We start from the raw sequence: 24,799 nt of genomic DNA, 5'->3' as shown, positions 1-24,799 counted from the left end.
GAGTCTTGTCCACAGAAAGCTCTTCCCAGACTCACACCTAGGAACGGGGTGTCCGGGGTGGCCTACAGCGTGGGCCCGGGGGGTCTTCCCTGATCCGTTTTTCAAACTACACCCGGAGTCAATGTCTCTCCTGAGACTTTTCAGGGATTTTCAGATGAGCCACAGGGCTAAAGCAGCTCAGCTAGGCTGCAGGGGCCCAGCTTCCCCCAGACAGTGAATTAGAGCCTGGTGAGTCCAAAAGAGAGTCCAGCTTTCACCCGGGAACAGGCTCTGGGAAGATGTCCCAGCCCCAAAGGGAGGGTTTGGACTCCCAAACCAGTCCCCTAACCTGGCACTAGGTCTCACCCCACCGCAACCACTCCATTCAAGGGCAGAGGAGTCACAGATTTCACCAGCAAGCCTGGCCGTCGGAGGGCTCCAACACATCTCCCTCTGCTCCCTGCCGGGACAGACCCCCCACTGCCACACCGTCTCGGCAGGCATTCTGTGCCTGCGGGTCAGGCTCTGCTCTGGGAACTGCCAGTGGAGAGGTGGCACCAGGGCAGGGAGAGATGAGGGGCACAGCAGATCCACGGGGCTTCGGAGCCTTTGTCAAGGGGCTGGGACTGCTCCCAGGCTGTAATCGGCCCTCAAGAGTACGGGCGCTCCCTGGGTGGGGCTTCTGCTGCCCCAGTGCCCAAGGGTAATGACATCACGCAGACGGTGTGCTGAAGCCTCTGTTACTGGCTTGAAGCCAAGGGACTCACTCCCTGGGCATTCTCTGGGTCTGCTTAGCATGAGTCCTTGAGGAGCAACGAAGTCAGAAGTTCAGGTCCCAGCCTCACCATGACCTCAGAGAGCCTTCAAGCCCTGCAGGCCTCAGTTTTCCCGTCTGTGAAATGAGAGAGTTACACAAGATTGAATCAAAGGGTTTTTGCCCTGAGTGTGTTCTTTTGTTCCTTTGTGTACATTCCAGATCCTTGTGTTCCAGACATGCACGGCTCTCGAGGACACCCATGTAACCACGTCCTGGGATGCATACTTGAGGAATCGTGTGTTTGTGCTGGGGGAGGGACACCCGAGAACAATATCCTCCCCATCCCCTCTCAATAGGAGGAAGCCACCGGCTTCCTCCCTTTCCTGCCTCCTGCCTCCTGCGTGCTGGCAAGGCTGAGGACCACGCGGAGAAGAGGGGAGGGGAAACAGTCCAGCAGTCCCCAGGTCTGTCCTTATCACAACCCTCCCCCACCTCAAGTGACCCCAGTCCAGGACCTTCCAGGCCACACCCATCCCCAGCCTTGTAGGGGCCAGACTAGGGGGGCCCAGAGGCCCAGAAGCAGGATAATTCCTCCCCACCCCTCTCCCCAGCCCGCCTCCCACCCAAGCTAACTCATTTCCTCTTCCTCCCCAATACCAACACACACTGACAGCCCAGGCTGAGCAGCCAGACCCAGAGTGACTGACCGTGGGCCCCGCTTGTCCCGGCTGGCCTGGTCAGCCTCTGGATTATGGTCTGGCTGGGGCCCCCTTTGCTGCTCCCCATCTTCTTCCTGGCTTCTCATGTTGGTAAGTCTGCCCTGAACCTCCCCCCACCCAACCCCCAAAGCCCTGACTCCCCCCGACAAAATCCTATCATCACTTTCCTCTGCACCCTGATCCACTAGAAAGTGGGATCAGGGCCTGGAAAACCCAGGCAGACACTGGGGACTGGGGGAGGGGAGCAGCCATTGACTGTGCTGGATGTGAACATCAGTGAGGAAGAGCAGGGCCTCTGGGCCCGTGAAGCTTTCAGTGGGGACTCATATGGTCAGTGTGTGGGACTCACTCAATTATTCATTTATCAAGCATTTATCAAGCACCAACAATATTCCAGGAGCTGTGCTAAGTGACAGACCATTAGTTGAGAGGCAGACAGCTGCTAGATCTGTACAACAGATTAAATGGTGCAGACCTCCTATGGCTGTTACTGGGTTTAAAGGAGGTAATTTACACAGAGCACTTGGTAAAAGCTTCTGAATAAGCGGTAGCCGATTCCTTCAGCGTGGTGCCCAAAGAGGATTAGAACGCAAAGGCCGCCTAGAGTGGTTCATGGTCTAGTGGGGGACACGGGACACCAGGTGAGCGCTGAACAGATAGACCCAGAGGAGCACCGAGGAGTCAGCTTCCTCTGCTTCAGGGTAGGAGATGAAAAGGGATTCGGAAATACTTCACTAAGAGGGGTGGTCTTCATTCCAGGCAGCCAGAACAATAGATGCAAGTCTCAGAGGCGGGGAAGTGCACAGGAGAGAGGGTTCCTGGAGGGAACGCAGCTGGAGGGGCAGTGTGAGCTGCAGAGGGCTGCATCCTGAGGGTAATGGGGAGCCATGGAAGGTCGTAGGCCAGAGAGTCACAGGGTCTTAGAGGGATCACTTTGGAGGATGAGTTGAGGAAGGAGGAGTGTGGCTGTCACGATGGTCCAGGGGAGTAAGGATGGGGGTTAACAAGGGCGGGCTTGGGGATGGGGATGAAGCCAAGAGGCTTTGAGGAAATAGAATTTTGTGACTGACTGGGGCAGCCAGAGTAGTGCTCCGAGGTGTAGACTTTTAGAGTCAGACGACCAGGGTCTGCCAGTTACTCATCGTATGACCTTGCGCAAGTTATTTCTCTGAGCCTTAATTTGCCAGCTATAAAATTGGGGTGATAACACCCACCTCCCAGGAGAGTTGGGATGATAAAATGAGAGAACACAAGTAAAGTACCTGGCATATCACTGGCCTCCAATAAACATTAATTACTATGACAGCAGGAGTATGAGATGACTCCGAAGCTTGTATCTCAGGCGGGTTTTGCCGTCTGCTGAGGCAGGGGGCCCAGAGAGGAGCAGGTTTGGGAAGAGCTGATGGAAAGCAGGCCCGAGCTGAGAGGCCATCCAGGGGTTATTGACTCAGAAGTGATAGTGAAAGCCCAGGGAGGGGATGAGCTTGCTAGAGGAAGCGTCGAGAATAATTATCATGACCCTCCTCTGTGGATGGAAAGACATCAACTTCTGGAGGGTGTGAGGACCCAGAGGAAAACAGGTGCTCGGCACAGGACAGGCAGTCAGCTTCATTTACTCATGGCAGCCTCTCAAAGAATAGCCATTGATAAGTGAAGCGGCACTTAAACCAACTAACCACTTGGCAGTGAACAGGCAGGGACAGAGTAGGAGGGGGTCGGGACGGTGTGGGCCCCGGGGCTGAGGAGGCTGGCAGGGCTCAGCCAGGCCTGGACTCCAGCTCTACTTGGTCCCTCCTGGTTCCTGCCTCACACTGTGTGCCCCAGCCTTTCATTCCACACCTTGACTCAGGCCGTGCCCTCTGTCTAGAATGCCCTTCCTACCACTGACCTCTCCCTGTCCTCATTCTGAACCCTCACCGTACCCTGCTCAGCTTTAAGACACTCAAGCTGTATCTCCCAGGAGGCACCTGTTCATCCTCTGCCTCCCCCATGCTGGGTTAGGCATCCCTTCTCTGTGCTCCCCACACAGTGCCCTGCATTTGAAGGGTAGGTCCATGTCTGTCTCCCCATGGGGCCCAGAGCCCTTTGGAAGGCAAAGACCAAGGCCCACCCGGTGTCTGTGTGTGTTTCAGCCCCAACTCTGCCCTAGGGTCTGCCCTCCCTGCTTCTGGCCTTTTGCTGGGCCCAGAGCTCTCTTCCTTTCTGCCCCATAACCACCTGGCTGCAGAACCCAGGCTCTCCCACCTTCAATCCCAACACAACAAACAGGTCCAGATTTCTGGAGTGATGGGGAGGGGTCCCTCCAAGACACTTCTGATCTCCAAGGCTCTCCTAGCCGGCACTCGGCGGGGTAGGCGGGGGGCAGGCAGAGCGGCTCCCCTTTGCAGAGCAGCTGTAGAGACAGGTCAGGAAAGGGGACTGACGGGAATAGAGGAAATGGAGACGGGGCGCATAGATCATTCTTTCTTTCCGAAGGCTGGGATGTAAAGGGAAGCCATCTGGCAGGAGAAGGGAGGGGATGGGGAAGCCAGAGAAGGGGCTTTGTTTTTGTTTTTGTTCTTTTAGGATGAAGAGACTTGAAGGAAAGGGGCCAGTGCACCGGGAAGGGGACTGGGACAGGAAGGGACGGGGGTGGACGTGCCTGATAAAGTTCAGTGCCTGGGGGGTGGGCGGGGAAAGGGGGGGGAGAGGAGGGGAGGAGAGGGGAGAGTCTGGGAGGAGAGGGGCAAGAGGGGGAGGGCGGGGCCCTGCCAGATACGGAGCCCTGTATCCCGGCCCAGGCGCTGCGGTGGACCTGACGCTGCTGGCCGACCTGCGCCTGACCGAGCCCCAGCGCTTCTTCCTGACCTGCGTGTCCGGGGAGGCGGGGGCGGGCAGGGGCTCGGACGCCTGGGGGCCCCCGCTGCTGCTGGAGAAGGACGACCGCATCGTGCGCACGCCCCGGCCCTGGCAGCCGCTGCACCTGGCCCGCAATGGCTCGCGCCAGGTGACGCTGCGCGGCTTCTCGCAGCCCTCCGACCTGGTGGGCGTCTTCTCCTGCGTGGGCGGCGCGGGGGCGCGGCGCACGCGCGTCCTCTACGTGCACAACAGCCCAGGAGGTGAGCCCGGCCGCCGGCGGGGAGGAGGGGCAGGAGGGGCTGCCCTTGACCCCTGACCCCGCCCTCCATCCGCCTCGCAGCCCACCTGCTCCCGGACAAGGTCACACACACGGTGAATAAGGGCGACACGGCAGTACTTTCCGCGTGGGTGCGCAAGGAGAAGCAGACAGATGTGATCTGGAAGAGCAACGGTGAGAGGGGCTGTGAACTGGGTGGGCAGGTAAACCCATAGCTCTGACACCCCAACACCTCCATGGCCCTCAGTGTTCCCAGTTTTGGCCCCTGACACAGCACCTGTTACCCCCACTGGCCAACCTCCGGGGCGCCCCCTCTCTCCTGCACCAGGTCCATGGGAAGCACCTGCATCCAACGCATCTCTAGCTGTGAGATGTCCTCCTACTGCGCCCAGAGGACCAGCAGCCTCGTGGTCAGCTACCTCCTTCCCTGTCACCCCCAAATTAGCGCTATGTTAACCCCTCACGTTGGACTCTCCTCTGAGAGTTAGCAGGTGCTATCACATTAGCCTGTCTGGCAGAGAGCAGCAGTCCCCATGCTGAAGAAGAGAACGGGTAACAAAGTCCCAGAACAGGCAAGGGAGGTTTGGCCTCTTCCAGAGATTTGTCAAGACACGTGCAGGGGCCTGGGCAAGCCGGAGGATCTCAGCCCAGGCCTGCCCCCATCCTGGCCTCATCAGGCCCTCTGGCCACCCCATAGAAGGAAGCAGTTTTCCTGTGTGGCCCCAAAGATTCCTGCCTCAGCTCTCACACCCACAGCCCTTTGGCTGACTCATGTGTCCCTGGGCTCCTGAGGGAGGAGGACCCTTCTCTTGGGCCAAGGGGTTTGCCTCCTGAGCTCCAGGCCCCCCGAACTGATGAGAGATGAGGAGAGTCAGGTAGACCTGCGTTCCCTAGAATCTCCGTTCCGTCCTGAGCAAAGAGGCAAGAAGGGGTGGGGCAGGGACAAGGACCCTGATATTAGGGTCCACACATCCTGGAGGGAGAGGCTCCTGGGAACTAGCTGCACGAAGAAGAGGGGAAGAACATTCCAGGAGGAGGATTGATAAGAGCAAAGGCAGGAAGCTGTGAGATACCACAGTGTTTCTAGAAGAGATACAAGCAATTCAGGAATTCAGGAATGTTAGGAGTCAGGCAGGATGTGGAGAGGTATGGGCTACACAGTGGCCAAACTGGTGAAAATGATTTGCTAAGGAGTCGGATGTGGTCTTGAGGGCAATGGAGAACTATGGAAGAGCTTAAGCAGGGGAGCTACTGCGGAATCTAGTGGAGAAAAATCTCCCTGGCTGCTGAGTGAAGGACGACGCAGGAAAGGGGGAGACTGGAGGCAGAGAGACTGCTTGGAAGGCTGTGGGAGGCTGGGAGCAGGGTGGTGGCAGTGCACGTGGAGAGGAGTGGGCAGCTTTAGGAGACGGGGGGTGGGTGTCGGAGGTGGGGGGAGATTGAACCGGACTTGGTGATTTACTGAGTGGTTGGTGGAGCGTGGAAAGGAGGGTGCTTCCCAGCTTTCTGGCTTGGGTCCAGACACTCGCTGGTGCCTTCCCCCAGGGCTTCTCACCCTGCCTGGCGCACGGTGGTGTGACTCAGGCCGAGGTGGGCAGAGTGAGGGAACACCAGCTCTTGTGTGATGGTGAGGCCCCTGACCCGTTTATGCCCCCAGGATCCTACTTCTACACCCTGGACTGGCATGAGGCCCAGGAAGGGCGGTTTTTGCTGCAGCTCCCAAACGTGCAGCCGTCATCCAGCGGCATCTACAGTGCCACCTACCTGGAAGCCAGCCCACTGGGCAGCGCCTTCTTTCGACTCATCGTGCGGGGTCAGGAGCAGAGGGCAGAGGTGGTGGGTGGTGTGGGAGGCTGGGAGCCCTATGGTACTTCCTGTGGACCCCCTGCATCCTCTGGTGCCCCAGGGCTGCCCCAGTCCTCAGCAGCAGTGGTCCAGTGGGTGAGGGTCAGCTGCTGAAAGCACATTCCTGCAGGTTGTGAGGCAGGGCACTGGGGACAAGACTGTACCAAGGAATGCCCGGGCTGCCTGCATGGAGGTGTCTGCCACGACCAGGACGGCGAGTGTGTGTGCCCCCCTGGATTCACTGGGACCCGCTGTGAGCAGGGTAAGGAGGAGGGGGGCACTAGGACCTGGGCAGGAGAGGATGCCTGGCTGGGGGAAGGCTCTCAAACCATGGGCATGGACCTTGGAGGGTGAACATGCCAAGTAGGTCTTGAACCCTGGGGCCCAGCAGAGGCCCCTCCACCCACATGCCCTCTTTCTAGCCTGCAGAGAGGGCCGTTTTGGGCAGAGCTGCCAGGAGCAGTGCCCAGGCACATCAGGCTGCCGAGGCCTCACCTTCTGCCTCCCGGACCCCTATGGCTGTTCTTGTGGATCTGGCTGGAGAGGAAGCCAGTGCCAGGAAGGTACAGACTAACCCACTCTCCGTGCTCCCTGACCCAGGCAGTCCGCTACAAGCCTGGCCCCAGCCCTTCACTCTGGCCCTGACTTGCACACCAAGACCTCCATTGTCCCCGCTCACTTGGCCAGTGCCCTCTCTACGCAGCCTGTCATTACCCAGGCCCCAGCCGGCCCTCGTTGCCCCCTGACCTGTGCCCCTCTAACCACACCCCCTCTGTTCCCAGCCTGTGCCCCAGGTCATTTTGGGGCTGACTGCCACCTCCAGTGCCAGTGTCAGAACGGCGGCACTTGTGACCGCTTCAGCGGCTGCGTCTGCCCCTCCGGGTGGCATGGGGTGCACTGTGAGAAGTCAGGTACGAGCACGGGGGGCTCTGAGGTCCCTCGGAACAGGTCAGCCTTCACCAGACGCATCTCCCTGGCTCAAAGCCCTGCCCTCAGGGAGCTCATGGTCTGGAAGTTCTCACCGCCAGCCCACATCATCCATACAGGGATGGGCAGCACCCCAGAGTGGGTGGGAGCCCAGAGGAGGCCCCGACCAGCCTGAGAGAGTCAGGGAGGGCTTCTGGGAAGAGGTGCGATCTGAGATGGGATATGAAGGACAAGAGAAAGATGGCTGGAGAGAGAGCAGGGCCACGGCCAGGGGATTGAGGACTCAGGCTCAGGTACCAGGACAGTGGCGTGAGGGGAGGCTCCGGGAGTGATCAGAGGAGGTCAAATCGCGGGGCCTTTGAATGACAGGCTATAGGATTTGCACTTAATATGAGAGGCCAGCAGGGAATTGTTGAAGAGGCACGGGGCTCTCAGGTTTGTGTTTGAGAGAGGACACTGGCTGCTGGGTGGGGACTGGAAGCAGGAGAGCCTGGAAGGCCTGTCGCAGGGCCCAGAAACGATGGAGGCCTGAACCAGCGTTCGGCTGTGAGGCTGGCAAGGGGTCTGTTCTCCGTGTGGGAGGGTATGAGGAGGTGGAGGGTGCAGGAGGTAGACTCAGGGGCAGTCAGAGGTGGGCGTGAGGGCCCTGGAGGAGTTGCACAGGACTTTGCTGGCTTTCAGGCCTGGGTGACTGGGCTGCTGGCGGTACCTCCGCTAAGATGCAGGACTCCGGAGGAGGGGCGCCGTGGCAGTCACGTATCTGCCCTAGCAGGGCCTCCAGGATGCGTGTCCCCCTCTCTCCCCAGACCGGATCCCCCAGATCCTGGACATGGTTTCAGAACTGGAGTTCAACTTAGAGACGACACCCCGGATCAACTGTGCCGCCGTGGGGAACCCCTTCCCAGTCCGGGGCAGCGTGGAGCTCCGCAAGCCGGACGGCACGGTCCTCCTGGTCAGCCCCGTGACCCCAGCCCAGGGCCCCTGCCCCTCCAGACCCCTGACCCCTCGGGGCTTTCTGCGGGCTCTGCCCACCGGCCTGACCACAGCTCAAATGGGGTCAGGCTGATTGTTGAGGGACCACCACCCAGGCTCTGTCCCCTCATCAGCCTGGACGAGCACACTTGTATCTGCCACATGGCACACATTCTCTGTGGTCTGTCCCCTTCCCCTATCTCTCTCAGTCCACCAAGGCCATTGTGGAGCCAGATAGGACCACAGCCGAGTTCGAGGTGCCCCGCTTGGCTCTTGGGGACAGTGGGCTCTGGGAGTGCCGCGTGTCCACGTCTGGTGGCCAAGACAGCCGACGCTTCAGGGTCAACGTCAAAGGTCAGTGATGTCCTAGCTGATGCTGCTCAGACTGGGCATCGTAGCAGGAAGGGCAAGGGTATCTAAGGTCACAGCCCAGCACCAGGCAGAGAAGAGGGCTTGTCGTCAACCTGAGGCCTGGGCAGGGCATTGTCCAGGCTGGAGCACAGCTCAGTCCCATCTGGAGAGGGCATCCCATGCCCCAGAAATAGGACACCCTGCAGCCTTGTCCAGGGTGATGCTTCCCCTCTCTATCTCCCCCAAACCCCTCCCCACAGACACACAGTGCCTTTCACTCCACCTCTGGGATGCTGCATCCCCCCACCCCCCAACCCCGAGTCACACCACAGGGCACTCATCGCTAAGACAGGGGAGTGCCTGGGGCTGTGGAGCTCAGAGGGTGACCTGCTTCATTTCCAAAGGTGCTTCCTGGTGAGTAAGGAGGTAGCTTCCAGTGCCCAGGATCGCTCAGAGCAGAGCACCCACACCCCGGTGTAGGTGTCCCTCACCTTCTCCAGCACCATAAGCCTCAGACATTCACAGCCCCTGCCGCCCCTTGGCTTCTCTTTCCCTGTGCTCCCGACCCCGCCCTCCCCTGACATAGGCCCAGACCTCTTGCTCATCTTCCTCTTTCTCACTGTCAGACTCTGCTTCCCACTCTCTCTCCACTACTCTGTCACCCACCCCGGTGCCCCACCTCCAGCCTTTCTCTTCTCACTCTCCCCAGGCTTTGGGCCCAGACAGCTTGGCTTTGAATCTTCACTACAGACTCTAGCTCCATCATCTAAGCAAGTTACTTATCTCCTCATAGCTTGTTTCTCTGTCTGTGAAATGAGGATATCAGCGCTCCCTTGATAGGGTTGCTGTAAAGATGAAATTCGATGATGCTTTTAAGCATTTAGCACAGTGCCTGACACAGGGTATGTGCTCAATGTATGTTGACATTTATTCTTATTATTAGTTAAAATGTCAACTATTCCTAAGATTTCAAATGTTCCCTAGCAACTCCCAGATATGATCTGCAGCCTGGACCCCTCTCCTGGGCCCCAGACCCAACTGGCGGGACCTCTGTGTAGTGGAGGTCTGGTTCTGAAGTCAGCATGGAAGTTACCTGGTGCATGACTCAAGGGCCCACTTTCTATCCAGCCGCTTCCACATCTAACCCCACATGTGAGCCACAGGCCCAGGGGCTCCATAGGATCCAAACTGGACCTTTCTCTCCCTCCAGACCAGCACTTCCTCCTGACATACTTCTTCCTGCCGGACCCCACTCTTCCCTCCCACCCCCTCAGCCACACCCCTGCACCTTCCTTGACCCTCCCCCATTCCCCCATCCATCCATCCATCCATTCATTCTTAGAAAATCCGTCTGGAAAATGTTTGAAAGAGGCAAGGGAACCAGTTAAGGCATTAATGCAATAATCCGGAGAGAAAAGCTAAGGCAGAAAGGGCAGTGAGCATGGGGTGAGGAAACTGAGCAGGGGAACAAAAGCTGTTTGGAGTAGGAGGGGCTGATTTTAGGTGGCCTGGTCAGATAGACCCTGTTCAAACCCTGGCTCCGTGTCTTTAAGCAAGTTGTTCCATGTCTCTGAGCCTCAGTTTCTTCATTCATAACATAGGGGTGATGAGCCCTGCCTGAAGGCACTTGTCAGGATTAGAGACCATGCACGTGAAGCATCTGGGTAGAGCAGGTGCTTCATCACCTGCTACCCTTTTTTTTGTTTTTAATTAAGAGAGTGATGGATGATGGGGGGAGGGGCAGAGAGTAGGGTGACACTGCCTTGGGTTTCAACCCCCTCCGTCTGCACCCACCTTGCACGGGCAGAGTGCCCTCCCCCAAACCCCTGTCCAGCCATGCCACTCCCTCACTTCACATCTTTTGGGACATCCTCATGTCCTTATTGCTGAGTCCCTGCACCCTGAGCTGTCCTCCCTGGGCCCTGGACACTCTGGTCATCTTTTGAACTTGGTCTCTCCCCAGCCCAGGGGGTCCCCAGATCTAAACCGAAAGCCAGAGTTGTCTTTGATGCCCAGAAGACAGAGTCTGCTCCTATTTCCAACGACTGGGGGTGCTGTCTGGGCCATGCCTTACCCCGAGTCTCCTGGCAGTGCCCCCGGTGCCCATGACTGCCCCTCGGCTCCTGGCCAAGCAGAGCCGCCAGCTCGTGGTCTCCCCGCTGGTCTCCTTCTCTGGGGACGGGCCCATCGCCTCTGTACGGCTGCACTACCGGCCCCAGGACAGCACCATGGCCTGGTCCACCATCGTGGGTGAGCGGGGAGAGAGCAGGGGTGGGGGGTGTCTGGGGAAGGACGGGAAGTCAGGCAGTGATGAGGGGAATGGCGGGATGGAAAGGGAGGGAGAAGTGGGTGGAGAAGAGAGGGACTGAAGGGAGAGTGGTGGCTTCTGGAAGGGGTTGGGACTGAATAGTGTGTGCTGCACACCCCACCCCCAGTGGACCCCAGTGAGAACGTGACGTTGATGAACCTGAGGCCGAAGACAGGATACAGTGTCCGTGTGCAGCTGAGCCGGCCAGGGGAAGGGGGGGAGGGGGCCTGGGGGCCTCCCACCCTCATGACCACAGACTGTCCTGGTGAGAGGCCAAGAGTTATCCCTTTCCGCCCCCCAGGGGTTACTGTCCTACGCACTCAGGGTTGTCATGGCTTGTCCACCCTGGGGGTCCCTGCCTTTCCCACTGGAGGTTGTCCCCTGGGGATCACTATCCCATCCGGCCCCAGGGACCCACCGGACAGTTCTGACCCCCGACCTCTGGCCCCAGAGCCCTTGTTGCAGCCGTGGCTGGAGGGCTGGCATGTGGAGGGCCCCGACCGGTTGCGAGTGAGCTGGTCCTTACCCTCGGTGCCGGGGCCACTGGTGGGCGATGGTTTCCTGCTGCGCCTGTGGGACGGGGCCCGGGGACAGGAGCGGCGGGAGAACGTCTCGTCCCCCCAGGCCCGCACCGCCCTCCTGACCGGACTCACACCTGGCACCCACTACCAGCTGGACGTGCGGCTCTACCACTGTACCCTCCTGGGCCCAGCCTCACCCGCCGCTCGTGTGCTTCTGCCCCCCAGCGGTACGCTGGGGAGGGGGTGATGGGCTCAAGACGAGGGAGGACATGGGACGCAGGGAACACAGGAAACCCAAAAGGACATGGGAGGTTATAGGAGCCTGGATGGACATGCAGAGAGCATGGCACGTGAAAACATGGGCATAGGGAGGACCCTGGATGTGAGGCAGACACAAGCACGGGGAGGACATGACACAGGGAAGGATACAGGATACCAGGAGGGCATGGGACTTGGTGTGAACACAGGGTGTGGGGGGACATGGGGAGGACCTACGACACTGGGAGGGTCTGGGCCACCAGGAGGAGAATGTATGTAAGGAGAACCAGGGGCAGTAGAAGCTCAGAGGTAAAGGAAGCCGCAGGGAGAGGGATTCAGCCCAGGAAGGAAGGAGGAGGTCGGCCGCGTGCCTCCCGTTCCGGATTCGCGGAACCGGGGACACAGCTAGAGTGGATCTGTCTGACCCCGTAGCCACACAGCCCTGTCCCATCTGAGCCCTGCCTTCTCACCCCGTGTCCTCAGGGCCCCCAGCCCCACGACACCTCCACGCCCAGGCCCTTTCAGACTCCGAGATCCAGCTGGTGTGGCAGCGCCCAGAGGCTCCAGCTGGGCCTATATCCAAGTACATTGTGGAGGTGCAGGTGGCTGAGGGCTCAGGAGACCCGCTGTGGATGGACGTGGACAGGCCCGAGGAGACGAGCACCATCGTCCGCGGCCTCAACGCCAGCACGCGCTACCTCTTCCGTGTGCGGGCCAGCGTCCAGGGCCCCGGTGACTGGAGCAACATGGTAGAAGAGTCCACCCTAAGCAACGGTGAGAGGGCGGGGCCCAAGAGGACTCCTGGGCCACAGGGTCAGTCTCAATGCTCTCTCCTTCCAAGTGATCCCCTGCCTTGGAGCTAGGGCATCCTAGGCCCCCTCCCAACAAATGACACAAGCCCTGGCACTGGAGACCCTGACCCTTCCCTTCCTATGACCCACTGTCCTAGTGCTGGAAAAATCATGTCATTCCAGACCCATTGGGCCTGATATACCTGCTCCCTCCCTGGAACTGGGATCTCTGACCTCTCCCTCTGTGTGACCCCATGGTGGCCTCTGGGTTCCCTGACCTAGGCGTCCCTATGATCTGCCCCTCTTATTGGATCCAGGGCTGCAGAGCGAGGGCCCAGTCCAAGAGGTCCAGGCAGCTGAAGAAGGTCTGGATCAACAGCTGGTCCTGGCTGTGGTGGGCTCTGTGTCTGCCACCTGCCTCACCATCCTGGCTGCCCTCTTAACCCTGGCGTGCATCCGCAGAAGCTGCCTGCATCGCAGACGCACCTTCACCTACCAGTCGGGATCGGTCAGTCACCTGTACCCTTCTCAGGGCACATGTGTGCACACCTTGTGTATATATGTTCCTACCTATACACACATGATTATTTGTACACTGTGAGAGTGTGTGTGTGTGTGTGTGCGCGTGCGCACATGGGTGTTTGTGTCATAGGTATAAGACTACACTCAACAATGTGCAAGGGTGCAATACTTATCAATAATTTTCTCTATTTCTCTAGAAGTGAACTCAACTCACAGCCCATTTATATTCGTGGTGACATGTTTAATATCCCCAGTTCAGAATCACTCGGTTATGTCCATGTTGCACCACGGTCAATTAAGGATTCTCCCCCCGCCCTCACGAGGGGTGATGGAAGCCTGGGAAGCCTGGTGATAACGTAGGGAACGCCTGGGCTCCGTGCCGGCCTCTGTCTGGGCAGGCCGTCCCGCACTTGGGAACCAGCCTGCGCCTGCACGCGTCTGTGATTCATGTCCTCAGCCCTTCCGTAGCCTCCTTCCTGCCGGCAGGGCACTCGCGCTGTGAGTTCCTCGTCCCAGCCTCCATCCTTGCAAATCCCAGGGCCTCCTTGGGGAGACATAAGAACTCCAAGGGGCTTCCCTGTGCCCTGCAGAAGGCAGCGTATTCTATGGCCCTCAGACCCGTTGCTGCAGGCCCTCCTACAGCTGTTGAGCTGGGCCTGCAGCCTCACCTGTCACTCCTGGAGACAGGAAGCACAGGCCTCCACTCTTCTTGGCTTCCCTGTAAACCTGGCTGAGTTTTCTGTCCTGTCTATGCCCCTCCAACCAGCAGGCCCACACCAAGGGGCTGGGGGTGGGGTTGGGGTGCTGGCTCCTCTTCAGGGACCAGGCATCCCCTCATCTTGTCACCTCCTCCCAACTCTCTCTCCTCTGGGATCTTCCACACTGTTGTCACTTATGATCTGAACTCTGACCTTGGTCCTCTGTTCCTGGGCTCTTGATATTTATAGCCAAGCTTTGGCATTTCAAAAAAACAAAAACAAAAACAAAAAACTTCCCTCTCAAGGGCTGATCCTTGTGATAGAAAGCCTAGTGTCCGAGGCTATTGTCTCTGCCATGCCTTTAGAAAACTCCCTTCAGAGATTCAATCGGCCTCTTTGTTCCAGGCTGCATTGGCCTCCTTCTGAGGTCAGTGTGTGCAGAAAGCGGCCCTGGCTGTGGCAGGGGAGGGTCACAGGTACAAATGTGGAGGGAAGGAGTAGGAAAGCAGCCTTAAATGGGTATAGCGCCCTGACATATATATCAAGATGTATCCCTGCTACCTGCACCTGCGTGTGCGTATGCGTGCGAGTATGCATGAGCGCGTGTGCCGGGTGTGAGTGCACGTGTGCGTCCCCGTGAGTACCCCCTTCTGTACGTGTCTGTGTCCCTGATACGTGTGTCCCTCTGCCTGTGCTCCTGCTTGAGCACATGTCCACGTGTAGCTCTCATGGATGCCCTGCATACGGGCCACCACTAGAACATGCGTGCGCATGCCTTCAGCTGTCCATGTTTTGTGTGAATCCATGTGACCTGTGTCCTCAGCCCTCGCCCCTCAAGCTGGGCTGCAGCTCACGTAGGGACCACACCCACCACCAGGTCTGTCTTAACCCTCCTTTGGTTCTCATATTAGCAGCGCCCGTGGTCCTGTTCAGCGGTTTCCTCTTCCTGCTATCAGCCCTGTGCAGGTGGCCCAGCTCCTACTTGGTTGGGGGGAGTGGATGTTCCTCTTTTTTATGCTCTTTCTATCCTCAGGTCCCGGGGTGATTTGAGAGCTATGGGTGGCCACCAAGTGGGTGGACAGGGGTAATCTCTGCTTCCACTGCTGTGGAGAAGAAAACCCATCCACTGGCTCCCAGCAGCTCAGGGCTTAGCATGGAGTAGGCGCGCAGTAAATGTACCCTAGCCCACTGCCCAGGGCTGGAATCCCCTCCAGAGCATCCTTGGTGACAAAAAAAAAACTGGTTGTGGGATCAGCACAATAAGGGGAAGCTCATTACTCCCCATCATTCCAATTCCTTTCAGTTTTAAATGTTAGGAGTATCATCCTTCCATCGACTCATGCCGTGGCTTCTAGCAATTTTACCCACTCCTTGTTCCTCCAGAGCCCCACACACCTGATCCCCAGGTAGCGGCCTCTGCATTTCTCTCCTTGGACATCTGTCCACCCAACAGCCCACCTATGGCTCCATCTCATGTGATTCTGTCTCAGTATGTGTCCTGTGTCTGACTGTGCCTGGCTGGCCACCAGGGTGCCCTCTGAGTCTCTGTCCATTTGTCTAACCACTCTTTGTCTGCCTGTCTGTGCATCTTGCTGCCCCTGTCTCTTGTGTGGACTGTCTGCCCACGTGTCCCATTCTATGAAGGGTGAGGAGACCATCCTGCAGTTCAGCTCGGGCACCTTGACACTGACCCGGCGGCCAAAACCACAGCCCGAGCCCCTGAATTACCCAGTGCTGGAATGGGAGGACATCACCTTTGAAGATCTCATTGGGGAGGGGAACTTCGGCCAGGTCATCCGGGCCATGATCAAGAAGGACGGACTCAAGATGAATGCAGCCATCAAGATGCTGAAAGGTCCGCTGCGAGTGACTCCCACCCAAGCCCTGACCCTCTCCTTTGTCCCACAATCCCAGGCCCCACCTGGCTTCCACCAGAAACTGACACCAGCCCTCACCAGCCCACACCCTTTCTCCAGGGTTATTTTCGGCAAAAGTGATATTGGATTCTTTACACAGAGTATGCCTCTGAAAATGACCATCGTGACTTTGCGGGAGAACTGGAAGTTCTGTGCAAATTGGGGCATCACCCCAACATCATCAACCTCTTGGGGGCCTGTGAGAACCGAGGTGAGCCCCCAACTCATCACCTACCCCTTCTTCCAAACCCCCATTATCAGCCGTCACCTTCGCATCTGTAGCTTGTGGGAAGCTTTGGGACACCGAAACATCACTATCGGTTCTCCTTTGTGCACCAGGTTCCCTGTCTAGTACCATGGGGTGCCTGCTACCACCCCAGGTTGCCTGAGTATAAACCACCACCCTGTATTCCTCACCTCCCAGGTTACTTGTATATCGCCATTGAATATGCCCCCTACGGGAACCTGCTCGATTTCCTGAGAAAGAGCCGGGTCCTGGAAACTGACCCAGCTTTTGCCCGAGAACATGGAACGGCCTCCACCCTCAGCTCCCGGCAGCTGCTGCGTTTTGCCAGTGATGCTGCCAATGGCATGCAGTACCTGAGTGAGAAGCAGGTGTGTGTGACTGTGTGTTGGGGGAGGCGAGGGGAGACCATCGAGCGGACTTCAGGAGATTAAATCGGCAGGCTCTAATTGATATGGGATTGAGGAATAAAGAGGGACGTGACCCCATCCTGTCCTGGATGAGTGGGTGAGAACACAGGGCGAGAAGCAGGTCTGAAAAAGCATCCGAGGGACATCATGGTGGAGGTGTTGGCTTAGCGGTTGTAGAAGCCAGCCTAAATCTCAGGAGGGAGGCCTGGGCCAGAGACGACAGTCTGGGAGCTGTCACTTCACAGATGGTGACACTGGTGGCCAGGGAATGGGCGAGACTCACCAGGAGAGGCTGGAGGCTAGAACAGACAGGGGAGGCCCGAGCCCAAGTTCGAGGACACTCCGCTTGAATGAAAGGAGAGAGGGGACAGTCGCAGGGGGTGACCAGAGACTGAGGGGAGGCATTTTGAAGTTATTAAAGTTTTGAGTATCTTTGAAAGCAGAGGGGAAGGGGCCAAGATAGAGGGAGGGGTGATGGAGAGAGGTCTCTGAGGAAGGTGGAGGGCCCAGTGGGGAGGATCTGGAACTCAAGGGAGAGGTCACTTTGGGCAAGAGAAGGGCCTTTCCACGCTCATCACTGGGGTGGGGGTCGGGGAGAGGTCAGGAAAGACGGGGCCAGGGAGCATGCCAAAAGGAGAAGGTGCAGTGTGGTCACTGGGGAAAAGCCCACCTTCGTCCCAGGAGAGGGATACAGCCTGAACTTGGCCGTGGCCCAGGTCACAAGAAGGAAGGAATGACAGCCAGCACTGTGGTTCTTCTCAGGCAGGAGTTTCTGATCCAGGATGAGGCCTGGGTTGGGGGGCAGAAGAGTAAGGGGCTACTAAAGGCATGGAGGGGCCCACGAAGCCAGCCGCGGGGCCAGACCCCTCGCTGGCCCCGGAGTCTGGGGCTCACTCATCCCCCATCTTTCCTGACTTCTGACCGTGCCTGCAGTTCATCCACAGGGACCTGGCTGCCCGAAACGTGCTAGTCGGCGAGAACCTGGCCTCCAAGATTGCAGACTTCGGCCTTTCTCGGGGGGAGGAGGTTTATGTGAAGAAGACGATGGTAAGTCTCACTGGGTCCCCCTCTCAGGGCCAGGCCTGGCCCTGCCTCCCAGAACCTGCTAAACAGCCCCTTTCTCATCACCTGACCCCTCAAACCCACTCTCTCCCAGGGGCGTCTCCCCGTGCGCTGGATGGCCATTGAGTCTCTGAACTACAGTGTCTATACCACCAAGAGCGATGTGTGAGTGTGGGGGGGGGGAGGGGCGGGAGGGTTTGGTCCCCTGAGGATACTTGTAGGTGTAACCTGGATGCACCTCAGAGATGTCTCAGGTAGTCCAAGGCATGACTTGGCCATCCCTAAGGTGTGTTCCAGGTGTGACACAGGTGTGACAGATGTGTCTCAGGTATACCTTGGCCATGCCCGGCATCTTAGTGGGAAGGCGTGGGGCTAGCTGGAAGGAAGTTTCAACTTGGAAGGTGTGTCAGGAGTAGGACTGGAGTAGGGGTGGTTTAGGGCTCTATTTGACGAAGAGACTGGAGGATGCCTTGGAGAGGCTTGGGGATGCTGGTGGATAACGCCTGGGTGAATGGAGAGACCACTCAAAGAATGTTCTCGTCTTCCTCTCTGAAGGGCAGGTCACCCCCACCCGAGGACCTAACCAGAGCATGACCCCCAAGACGCCCTCTCTGCGCTCCCTCCTCCAAACAGCCACCCTGGCACACCCCTGCCCTTCTCTCCAGGGAGCCTGGCCTGCCCAGCGCTCCAGCCCTGGCTCTGCCCCTTGCCCCAAGCCCTTTGGCCTGGCCTGCCCGGCTCACTATCCACCACACCACCACCCCCGTGATCACTACTTGCCTACTTCCTGCTTCTACCCCAAGACCGCTGAGATTCCCTCCCCCCACTAGAACTTCTACCCTGGCCTCAGCCGCTTCTAACCTGCACAGCTGTTGTTACAATATAAGAGGCAGTTAAGAGCCAGGGCTTCGGAGCAAGACTGCCAGGGTTTGAATCCCAGCTCTGCCACTTACTAGCTGTGTGGCCTTGGGTGAGCTAGCTAAGCTCTCAGTGCCTCTGTGTCTCCATCTGTAAAATGGGGATAATAATTGTACCTATACCATAAGGTTGGTGTGAGGGTTAAATGAATTAACATATACATTAAATGATCAGTGCCTCGCCTACGGCAAGTGCACAGTAAAAATGTTAGCTATGATTACATTAAGCCTGGGAGGCTGTGAAGGAGTTTCAGTTGCAGAGACAACAGCTGGCCAAGGCCAGACCCTTGCAAAGTAGATACACACAGGGGCTGGGAGGGGCTGCACACCTGGGGTAGGTAGACACTAAGCTGCTGGGCCCTGGGGCCTAGAAGGTAACTAAGTACATCCTCCTCATTTCAGTTGGTCCTTTGGGGTCCTCCTCTGGGAGATCGTGAGCCTTGGTGAGTCCCTGACCCCTGTTCCCGAGAGGGTCCCCATCTTCTCCCTACACCCCCCCCCACCCTCCCTCCTGGGCCCTGGGCTGAGAGAGCGTTGCCACTCCCGCAGGGGGCACCCCGTACTGCGGCATGACATGTGCCGAGCTCTATGAGAAGCTGCCGCAGGGCTACCGCATGGAGCAGCCTCGCAACTGTGATGATGAAGTGTGAGTCCCCTCAGCCTTGAGCCCCGGGAGCCCCATCACCCCAGCAGGCCCTGAGCCTCACCTCAGCGATCCCCCACCTGCAGGTACGAGCTGATGCGGCAGTGCTGGCGGGACCGTCCGTACGAGCGACCCCCCTTTGCCCAGATCGCGCTGCAGCTGGGCCGAATGCTGGAAGCCAGGAAGGTGAGGAGACTGGCGGGGGCGGAGGCTGGTCTCACCGAGCTCACAGACGTGCCCTCTCATAGGAGCCAGAGAGTAGCAGCCTCTGTGTCCCTGTCCCCACCACTAGCTGCACCACAGCTAGGCTGGGCCCTGGGATGCAGCCCCCCTTTCCAGCTCTCACTGGGTTGGACACTAGGCCCTTCTAAACTCTTCCAAGGCCACTGATTAGCCTCAGCAGCAAGTCGTCGTCCCAGGTCCCAGGTCCCAGACTCCCTGCCTGTCCTCTGCCGGGGCCATCAGCCCACTCTCATCTGGGAACCTCACCTGGCACAGAGCCAGAGTGGAATCATGAATGGTCAGCTCACCAAATGGATGGAGGATGAATGAATGACCCAGTAACTGAATGAATGAATGAATCGAATTAGTGGATGGATGATACAATAATCATTCAAGTAAACACATAATTAAGTAACTGAATCTAGTAACCATATAAATAAATGAATTATCAAATAAATATAAGTGAAGAAATGCATCAAAATGAGTAATGTGAAGAGTTCGTCATATGAATTACTTAATGACTAAGTAGTTAAAGGAATTATAAAACTATCTTAAGAATGAAGGAATAATCAAATAATGAGAAAAATGGGTAAATCGTCAAAAATAGCCTTATAAATAGATGAATAAGTAAATGAATGGATGAATGCATTAGCAATCAATTCATCGGATAAGGGCATGAAAAAACTATCGAACAATTGTGTCAAGGGTCTCTCACGTGAGCCCCCAGCTGTGGTCTGATGACCTTGCTGCTCTGGGCTGGTGAGGACCACCCTTGGCCATGGGGTCATGTTGAGTCTCCAAAACAAATCCGTGTCACTTCAAATACCCCAACCACATGGAAGTCAAGGACCTCCAGGGCAGGCACGCCCCCATCCCTGGCCCCCACTAAAGCTTGCTCTGCTCCCCAGGCCTACGTGAACATGTCGCTGTTTGAGAACTTCACGTACGCGGGCATCGACGCTACAGCTGAGGAGGCCTGAGCTGCCATCCGGCCAGAACGTGGCTCTGCTGGCCAGAGCAACCTCGGCTCTTCAACCTGTGACTTCTGATCCTTGTCGCCTGAGCTGCCTCAAGGAATTGTTTTTTAACTTAAGGAAGAAAAAAGGGGATCCAGGGATGGGGTGGGCTTGGGGGGGGTGGGTCCTCATCCTTTGCCGTTGCTCCCAGTACCTCCTGAATTACTGACGGCTACCCTCACGCCCTTCGTTCTAGTTCAGCTGCCCCACGTGTGTGCTCTTCTGTTCCTGCCCTCAAACCCCTGCTTCAGCCTCCCTCCACTCAAGCCAGCACTCACAGCACTAGCATGCCCTGCTCAGCTGCGCCCCACTCCCAGCCTTGTAATCAGGAAAAATAAATGCTCTGAGAAGCTCCATCCGATGTCTACCTTTTACTGCTGGTCAATCCCAGGGAAAAGTTAAGCCAAAGAGGGAGAAACTGGACTTTCCAGGAAAAGAAATGCTATCCCTGATTACACTGTCATTATTCCAAGCCCTCTACGGGGGTTGCCTCTCCATGATGGGAGATGTTCTTGAAGACCCATTTTATACATACACTGCCCTCACATCTCCATCATAATGAGAAGTCCAGTTCTCCCCTGGTCTCCTCCCAGCTTTCCAGCCTCTATCACCAATATGTCTCCCTAGGTAGCTGCCAGCCTAGGACTCTTTGCTCTGTCCAAACAGTCCCTCCCAGGATCGGCTCTAGGCCAGCCTCAGCTCAGACTGACGCCTCAGCACCGGACAGATTCGGGCCTGTCTTGAGCTCCCATTTTCCTTATGTCTCTAGGCGGCCTTCCCTGGCTTGGTACTGCCCGGCTTGTGGGCCCCAAAGGAAGAAAGCAGAGGTCACTTCCAACTTCAGCCAGCCACGGTAGGATTCCTTTGCCTTCCTCAGAGTCTCTGTGTGGAGAGGTGATCCCTGTACTGAAAGTGAGTCCCAAATCACTACCCCATGCTGTGTGGCCTTCAAGTTTGCCCGTCCTTTTGATTTGTCACTGCTGGCCTCAGATTTCTCTCCCACTGGTCCTTAAGAAACAAGACTTGTCTTGCTTCTCACATTTTTTCAGCGAATCAGATAAAATCGAAGAAGACATAAAGATAGGATGGTATTGTGGTTAAGAGCACAGATACTGGAATCACACAGACCCATGTCCAAGTCCCTGCTATATCACTTTACTATCTGTGTGACCTTGGTCAACTCACTTAACCTCTCTGAGCTTCAGTTTTCTCCTCTGAAAAATGAAGTTAGTAACAGCTACCTCACTGCTGTTAGCACTAAATAAGATTACACAGGGACATTTTTCACAACTATGACCTTGGACATAGTGTTCAGCAAGTGTCAGCTGATATCATTATACACAAATGCAGGAAGTTGGGCAAGGGGGTGATTATCAGAATCTGTATTCCAAAAAGACTTGAGTGGTTAGAGAGTGGAGCTGAATTTAAGAAGAAATTAACTGGAGTAAAGGGGAGGCTATGCATGCTAGGGGAGATGGGATTTGCTAGAATGAAATTCCATTTCAGATCTACTGCAGGGATGTTTCCAGGTCTTGGATGTGGGGATTAAAAAGTTATCTCTGGTAGGGACCAATATATAAACAAAGATGCCCCTGTGGGGTGACAGGTATGTAAACAAACAATAAAATACAGTGGTGTATGCTATAAGAGAGGGAGACGGGACCTGTGGGATACATAGAAAGGAGATGCAGTCGGGAAAGCTTTTCTAGAGAAAGTAACATTTTAATATGGGCCATGAAGAAGAAGCAGGAGCTTGACAGAAGAAAACACCTGGCAGAGGAAACAGCACCTGTGACATGTGGTATGTTCAGGAGCTGCAAAGAATTCCCTGTGTCTGGAACAAAGGGAGAACATAGCTCCATGAGGGTAATGACCGCAGAGAGGTGACAGAGGCCAGCCCGTACTGAACCTTATAGGCAATATTAAGGATATGGGTCTTTATCCTAAGGGCAAAGGGCAGCCATAGAAGAGCTGGATGCAGGGGTGTGTCATGATCAGATTTGCATTTTTGAAAAGATCACTGGTTACTCTGTGGAAAATGGATTATAGAGGAACAAAGTGACATGCCTATAAATTAGATACCTTAAATAAAATGGACAAATTCCTAGAAAGACAGGAACTACCAAAATTGACTCAAGAAAAAATAGGCAATCTAAATAGACTTATGACAAGTAAAAAGATTAAATTAGTAATCAAAAAACGAACTACAAAGAAAAGCCCATGCCCAGATGGCTTTGCTGGTGAATTCCACCAGACATTTAAAGAATAAATACAAAATTTTCACAAACTCTTCAAAAATAGAAGAGGAAAGAATAGCTCCCAATTCATTCTGTAAGACCAGTATTACCCTGATACACAGAACAGACAAAACATCACAAGAAAACAAAACAACAGATCAATATATCTAATGAATATGGACACAGAAATTCTCAAGAAAATACTAGCAAACAGAATCCAGCAACATATAAAAAGGATTGCATAACATAACCAAGTGGGATTTATCCCAGGAGTGCCGAGGTTGGTTAAACATCCAAAAACCGATTAATGTAATCAACGTATCAATAGAATGAAAAACAAAAACTACATGATCATCTCAATAGGCAAAGAAAAAGCATTTGACAAAATCCAACACACTTTCATGTTTAAAAAAAAAAAACAACTAAAACTAAGAATAGAAGGAGACTTCATCAACCTGATACAGGGCATTTACAAAAATCCACACCATACTTAATAGTGAAAGACTGAATGCTTTCTCCCTAAGAACAGAAAGGAATAAGACAAAGATATCTGTCTCCCCACTTCTACTCAACACTGTACTGCAGGTTCTAGCCAGGGCAGATGGGCAAAAAAAATAAACAAACAGCATCCAGACTGGAAAGGGAGAAGTAAAACTGTCTCTATTTGCAGATAACATGATTGTGTATCCAGGAAATCCTAAGGAATCCACTAAAAAACTATTAGAACTGATAAATGAGTTCAGCAAGTTTGCAGGACACAAGATTTACATACAAAAAGCAGTTTTCTTTTATATACTTGCAGTGAACAATCTGAAAATGAAAATAAGAAAATTCCATTTACAAGGGCTTCCCTGGTGGCGCAGTGGTCGAGAGTCCGCCTGCCGATGCGGGGGACGCGGGTTTGTGCCCCGGTCCTGGAAGATCCCACATGCCGCGGAGCGGCTGGGCCCGTGAGCCATGGCCGCTGGGCCTGCGCGTCCGGAGCCTGTGCTCTGCGGCGGGAGAGGCCCGCGTACCGCAAAAAAAAAAAAAAAAAAAAAAAAAAAAAAAATATATATATAAAAAAGAAAAAAGAAAATTCCATTTACAATAGCACTAAAAATAATAAAATATTTAGGAATATATTTGGCATGCAAAACTTATACTCTGAAAACTACAAAACGTCATTGAAAGAAATTAAAGCACATCTAAATAAATGGAAAAACATCTCATGTTCATGAATTGGAAGACTTAGTGTTGTTAAGATAATGATACTTCCCAAACTGATCTACAGATTCAATGCAATCCTGTCAGAATACTAACTGGCTTCATAGTAGAAATTGACAAGCTGATTCTAAACTCCATATGGAATCGCAAGAGACCCAAATAAGCCAAAACAATCTTGAAAAAGAAGAACAAATTTGGAGGACTGACACTTCCTAATTGCGAAACTTATTATAAAGCAATAAAAATCAAGATAGTGTGGTACTGGCATAAAGATAGACAGATAGATCAATAGAATAGAACTGAGAGTCTAGAAAGAAACCCATGTGTCTATGATCAACTGATTTTAAACAAAGGTGCCAAGACCATTCAATGGAGAAAGAATGGTCCTCAACAAATGGTGCTGGGATAACTGAACAGCCACATGCAGAAGAATGAATTGGACCTTTTACAAACACCATAAACAAACTTAAACTGGATCAAAGACCTAAATGCAAGAGCTAAAACTATAAAACCCTTAAAAGAAAACATAGGGGTAAATCTTCATTACCTTGAATTTAGCAATGAATTCTTAGATATGACACCAGAAGCACAAGTAACAAAATTAAAAATAAATGAATTAGACTTCATCAAAGTTGAAAACTTTGGCATATCAAAGGACATTATCAAGAAGGTCAAAAGACAACCCATACTGGGCTTCCCTGGTGGCGCAGCGGTTGCGCGTCCGCCTGACGATGCAGGGGAACCGGGTTCGCGCCCCGGTCTGGGAAGATTCCCACATGCCGCGGAGCGGCTGGGCCCGTGAGCCATGGCCGCTGGGCCTGCGCGTCCGGAGCCTGTGCTCCGCAACGGGAGAGGCCACAACAGTGAGAGGCCCGCGTACCGCAAAAAAAAAAAAAAAAAAAGACAACCCATAGAATGGGAAAAAAAATATGCAAACAATGCAATAGACAAGGGATTAGTCTCCAAAATTTACAAACTGCTCATGCAACTGAGTATCATAAAAACAACTAACCCAGTCAAAAAATGGGCAGAAGACCTAAATAGACATTTCTCCAGAGAAGACATACAGATGACCAAGAGGCACATGAAAAGATGCTCAACACTGCTAATTATTAGAGAAATGCAAATCAAAACTACAATGAGATATCATCTCACACCAGTCA

At 54.9% G+C, this 24,799-nt stretch overlaps 1 protein-coding gene across 4 annotated transcripts; it reads left to right on the top strand.

Moving 5' to 3' along the window:
- Window positions 1-1,308: 1,308 nt before the first annotated feature.
- On the top strand, window positions 1,309-20,549 carry TIE1 (tyrosine kinase with immunoglobulin like and EGF like domains 1). Of its 4 annotated transcripts, XM_024125518.2 has the most exons (23): window positions 1,310-1,545; window positions 4,236-4,553; window positions 4,634-4,744; window positions 6,228-6,383; window positions 6,546-6,677; window positions 6,838-6,978; window positions 7,198-7,326; window positions 8,149-8,294; window positions 8,524-8,668; window positions 10,757-10,915; window positions 11,101-11,238; window positions 11,425-11,721; window positions 12,236-12,526; window positions 12,861-13,051; window positions 15,408-15,618; window positions 15,780-15,890; window positions 16,104-16,294; window positions 17,267-17,380; window positions 17,490-17,560; window positions 18,715-18,755; window positions 18,862-18,958; window positions 19,042-19,141; window positions 20,086-20,549. In XM_024125518.2, the coding sequence occupies exons 1-23, from the start codon at window positions 1,488-1,490 to the stop codon at window positions 20,155-20,157; spliced, it is 3,420 nt and encodes a 1,139-aa protein (XP_023981286.1). In that variant the 5' UTR covers window positions 1,310-1,487; the 3' UTR covers window positions 20,158-20,549. The 4 variants fall into 4 exon arrangements, with proteins under 4 accessions (XP_028341103.1, XP_023981286.1, XP_054938517.1 ...); XM_028485302.1 differs by having other exon boundaries at window positions 1,309-1,545; window positions 11,101-11,721; XM_055082542.1 differs by lacking the exon at window positions 7,198-7,326.
- The last annotated feature ends 4,250 nt before the right edge of the window (window positions 20,550-24,799 follow it).

The sequence above is a fragment of the Physeter macrocephalus genome, chromosome 3 (assembly GCF_002837175.3).
Source record: "Physeter macrocephalus isolate SW-GA chromosome 3, ASM283717v5, whole genome shotgun sequence".
Classification (NCBI taxonomy): domain Eukaryota; kingdom Metazoa; phylum Chordata; class Mammalia; order Artiodactyla; family Physeteridae; genus Physeter; species Physeter macrocephalus.
Note: the sequence above shows the minus strand (reverse complement) of the source record. Positions and strands in the feature narration are given on the sequence as shown.